The sequence below is a fragment of the Phaethon lepturus genome, unplaced genomic scaffold (assembly GCF_000687285.1).
Source record: "Phaethon lepturus isolate BGI_N335 unplaced genomic scaffold, ASM68728v1 scaffold8919, whole genome shotgun sequence".
NCBI lineage: Eukaryota > Metazoa > Chordata > Aves > Phaethontiformes > Phaethontidae > Phaethon > Phaethon lepturus.
Window position 1 is genome coordinate 46258 of NW_010565557.1, and position 5025 is coordinate 51282.

General features: G+C 39.7%; 1 protein-coding gene across 1 annotated transcript; it reads left to right on the forward strand.

The window, feature by feature from the left end:
* The first annotated feature begins 2714 nt into the window (after positions 1-2714).
* Positions 2715-4810, forward strand: LOC104627115 (collagen alpha-1(XV) chain-like). The gene is made up of 3 exons (XM_010295222.1): positions 2715-2885; positions 4092-4207; positions 4533-4810. The coding sequence occupies exons 1-3, from the start codon at positions 2739-2741 to the stop codon at positions 4747-4749; spliced, it is 480 nt and encodes a 159-aa protein (XP_010293524.1). The 5' UTR covers positions 2715-2738; the 3' UTR covers positions 4750-4810.
* The last annotated feature ends 215 nt before the right edge of the window (positions 4811-5025 follow it).

The window sequence follows — 5025 nt, forward strand, 5'->3', positions numbered from 1 at the left end:
GGAAGAGTAAACGTGAGAAAACTCATAGGTTGAGATAAAGACAGTTTAACAGGTAAAGCAAAAGTCATGCACCCAAGCAAAGCATACCCAGGAATTCATTCACCACTTCCCATGGGCAGGCAGGTGTTCAGCCATCTCCAGGGAAGCAGGGCTCCACCACGCGTAATGGTTACTTGAGAAGACAAACACCATATATTCCGAACATCTCCCTCTTCCTTGTTCTTCCCCCAGCTTTATATACTGAGCTCAACGCCATATGGTATGGGATATCACTTTGGTCAGTTGGGGTCAGCTGTCCCAGCTGTGTCCCCTCCCAAATTCTTGTGCACTCCCAGTCTACTCGCTGGTGGTGTGGTGAGAGGAGCAGAGAAGGCCTTGACTCTGTGTAAGCACTGCTCAGCAATAACAAAAACATCCCTGTATTATCAACACTGTGCTCAGTATAAATCCAAATCATAGCCCTACACTAGCTACTGTGAAGAAAATTAACTCTATCCCAGCCAAAATCAGCAGAATGATTTTCCACTGAGACTTGTCAGTTCAAAATAAGCATCCTACCACTACACAAGCTTGCAAGCTGGTTCACACTGGCCAGTCATCTGTTTCCATCATCTTCTGAAACACCAAACACTGGAGACAAAGCAGATTCTTCAAAAAGCAGAACAAAACAGGCTGCCTACAAAAAAAGAAAACAAAACCAAACAACTAATATTCTATTTCGTAACACTGAAGTCAGTCATACCAAGCCCTGGTCCATTTCAAGGAAACTCTGAAAAGTGTTTCTGAAAAGCAGATTTTCTTTAAAAGATTATAGTCCTGCATTCAGGGTTCATCTTCACCTGCATGTAGCTTATCCCACAGTGTGCTGAGGGTCTATTCTAAAGTCTCAACTGTTAGTTTGTACCTGGCCCCATCCAGCAAGTTATTGTACCCATCTGCATGTGAACATGCTGCCTGTTCCAAAAAATCACAGGAAGATGAAAACCAAGAGGTGGCAAAGGGGATAGAGAACAGTCTCATTGATGACAGGTTAATTGACCTCACTGCTGAGATAATGAAAGGGCAGGAGAGTGCTAGGAAGGAGCAGCGAGAAGGAAGATGGCTACAAAGAAATAAAAAAAGTTAGAGTAGGTCAGAGAGAAGTGCACTGAGCACACTGGGAAAATGTCTAGACCTCATAAGAAATTGTCAGCAGCCTCCAGCTGACACCACATGAGTTTCCCACCTGGTACAGTCAGTGGTTCGTTACTCATACTTACCATAACTAGAGAATAAAACTTTGCTGTTCCTGAAACAGCTCTGAAGATCATTAACCTTCTGGTCTCTACATGCCGGTTGCTTAGGAGAGGGAATTACTGAGGCCTTGAGAAATATTCCCACCCACTACATTGTCTGTTTCCACATCTTTAGCCTTTCAGTTTTAATTCTTCTGAACTGGTCTTCTGCCCCTGCCAATTGCAGGCTGCTTCCACGCAGGACCCCAGGTGCGATCAGGCGCTGACCCCAGCTCTGGCAGAGCACTGTGGAATGGGTACACTTGGGTCTAGCTAAGCAACTCTGGCCAGGACAGCTTTCAAACACGTATTTACCTGTCACGCCAAATTGATGATACGTAGATAAAGTGTTCAGGCTGTGCGGTTTGGGTTTATTTTTCAGAGGCAGGACAGTTTCAGATTCTCCAGCATTCAATGTTTGCTTTAGAAAATTCTGATCTGAGTAACCTGTTTAACATATCTGTTTGCATGTGTTAAAATAACAGGGATTTCAGTCTGTTCCAGCACTGAGTCCAGTATCAAACATGAACAATGGAAAACCGGCAGTAAGTATGAGATCTGTATTGCAACTGCATAGCTGTGGTTTGAAACATGACGGTTTGCATCTTGAGGGAGATTTGTGATATTTCCTCTTCAAATTCATAGATTTTACTTTAAAAATCTACAAATACACTTCTCTAACTGGTTTAGAGATCTAGGAGACAATTTTAAATTGTTTCCTCCAGACCCTATTTTCGTCATCTTAGCCCCTTTCCCACCTCAAAATAAAAAAAAAGAAATCCTGATTCTGAGTTAGGAATACCTTTTCACTTAGTGATTGTACATACAATACACAGTAGTTTTTAAGTTAACGACACTGTTACAATTAAATCATTAAAATATTCATAGGAATATTTTCTATCTTCATGGTGCTGCTTGTTTTAAACAGGCACTTTAGAACCTAAGCCTTCATTTAAAATACTTTAAACAAAAAAATTCCAAAATGTGGATTAGTTCTTGCATCTGTACTGTTTGACTTAAGCATGCTACTCCTTGTATTTGATAACAGTGAATTTTGAAGTGGTATATTATCATTTCTTACTACTAATTTCCATGTTTCAAGGATTTGGGATTTTGTTTGTGTGGTAACTCTGAGACTTCTGCTTAAAAATATTAGCTGCTTTTTAAAAAAAAGAAATATTTTGTAGGAGTATATAGTCTTCATGGTTTTCTTAACGTTCAAAGATAAATTAGGTATTTCTGCTACGGAACTCATAGCTTTAAGAAACATCATGTTATGGCAGCAAATAACTTTCATACCTGGTATAGAAGGTACTAGTTCTTGTGTTGGCAGGAGAAGGGGGGTTCTAGTTTATTTCCAATATATGTCTTCCTAGTGTTATAAACTTTTTTAAAAATAGTGGCTTTTCTTCTTTTTTTCTCCAGCTGCATCTGGTGGCTTTAAACTTGCCATTTTCTGGTGACATGCGAGCAGATTTTCAGTGTTTTCAACAGGCTCAACTAGCAGGTTTGACGTCTACCTATAGAGCCTTCCTCTCATCACATTTGCAAGATCTGGCCACAGTTGTCAGAAAAACAGACCGTTACCATTTACCAATAGTCAATCTTAAGGTAAAAATGACTGCTTAGTACTTGTTATATTAGGCTAGGCTGTAGGTGCCCCAAAATCTTGAAAAATGGCAAAAGCAGAAAGTTTCAACCCAAACTGCATTTTATAAAGAAGCAGCTTTTCTTCATATTTCAGAGTCAGGTTCAAGAAACAAAAAAGTAGTGATAAAGTGGGAAGTTACAGACAGTCTCACATTTTATTTGCATTTTCAAGGCCTGCTTTTTTCAATATCCCAAGGCTAATGGTAGAAATGAAGCTATGAGAATAGCTTCAAGCAGACTGCTGACAAAGCAACAGTACGATGTTCAGCTTTCAGGATATTTTTTATACCAGCAGGGAAAGTACATCCTCATTTCTCAAAGATAGCTATTATGTTCTACCTTCTAGTATGGTCACAGAGTATAGCAGGGTTAAAATGCCTTTTTTTCTCATTTCTAAAGATAAAGGCAAATTCTGTGCTTAGGAGCAATGCTGGATTTACCCCAGTGAAATTGAGAGGAGAGTCTAGAGCATGAGTCATTTTGTGGTCTCACATAAACAGACACACTCTGAAACTGAGGAAAACAAACATGTCTCCATAGCATTGGCTGGCTCCCAGAACAAACGGCCAAAGAAACCTACAGGAATAACACGTGATGCTTGGAACATGCTGAACGGGTGCTACTCTGAAGTGCACGCAAGTACAGAGCCTTGGAGACAGATTTGTAAAGACAATATTGTTTCAGCTTTAACTGGAAACACTCAGAAGCAGTTTGAGAGGTTGCCTGATGCAAAGTTTTTGGCTCGAACATTTGCAACACTTTTCACAAAATTGTGACCTCAGCAGAAGGTTGAAGAAGAATACAAATTAACTCTACATTTTCTCTACAGCTACAGTAGTTATAAGCAATTTTTCAAACAACCCCTTAGCCAGTTAGGAGGAAAAGGACAGTGGAAAAGGAAACGATCAACCTGCATATTTGAAGTCACAACAGAACAGAGATGCGACTGTGAGGCAAAGGCGTGGATCAGGGAGCTATTAGCATAGAGATGATAGATGAGACAGGTTTATTCAGGAGCATCATGCAGAAACTGATGTGAAAGCTGGAATAATAAGTGTTCTTAAATGCAGATAAGATTTTAGATGTATAGATAAGTCTATAAAAGTCAGGTATGACATGGATTTTGGATTTGTTTTGTTTGTAAAAGCATCTTTGAAATTTTAACAGGGAGAAACACTTTTCAATAACTGGGAATCTATATTTAATGGAAATGGGGGACAATTCAACTTTCATGTTCCAATATACTCCTTTGATGGGAGGAATGTCATGACCGATCCATCTTGGTGAGTTTACATTACCATTTATAAGTTTTATATGACATTTCTTTTTGCCAGATAGTACAAGTAGCAATATCTTGGGCTACTAGAAATGTGATAAAATCCCTTTCCTTATGCCATCTTTCTTTTCCATTTCTGATAGCCTATGAATGGGAGATCAAGTTGTGTTCTCCTTTTCTTCCTCTCCTTTCTTTCTTCACCATTCCCTACCCACTGTTTGCTTCAAGCAGAGGGAAAGCAGAAATAAAGGCCACCACACATATAGGTGCGCAGTTGAATAAGACAAAAAAGAGACCTTTTCAGGAAATAACTTCTTAACATTGCCTTTCAGGCCCCACAAAGTAATATGGCATGGTTCAACTGCAAATGGGATCCGATTGGTTAGCAACTACTGTGAAGCCTGGCGCACAGCTGATATGGGAGCTATGGGACAAGCATCACCGCTGAAGACGGGGAAACTTCTTGATCAGAAAGTATATAGCTGTAGTAATCAGTTTATTGTTCTCTGTATTGAAAACAGTTTTGTATCTGATCCTCGAAGACAATAATTCACCTGTTGCTCATAGGAATATTCCATTTTATGACAGAAAAAGCTGACACTGAAATTTCATTTGTAATGATGTAAATAGTTTATTTTTTGTAATTGCACATTTCAGGAAAAAATAGCCAAAGAAAACATACCTCAACACAAACCCCATTCCAGTTAGGTGGAACAGCCAGTGCACATGTGGCTGACTTAAAGCCCTTCCTTCCACTTGAACCCCACACGGTTCAAAGTTTGCCAACGGTTATCTCGCAGCCCCTTGTCTTTCTGGCTGAGCTGA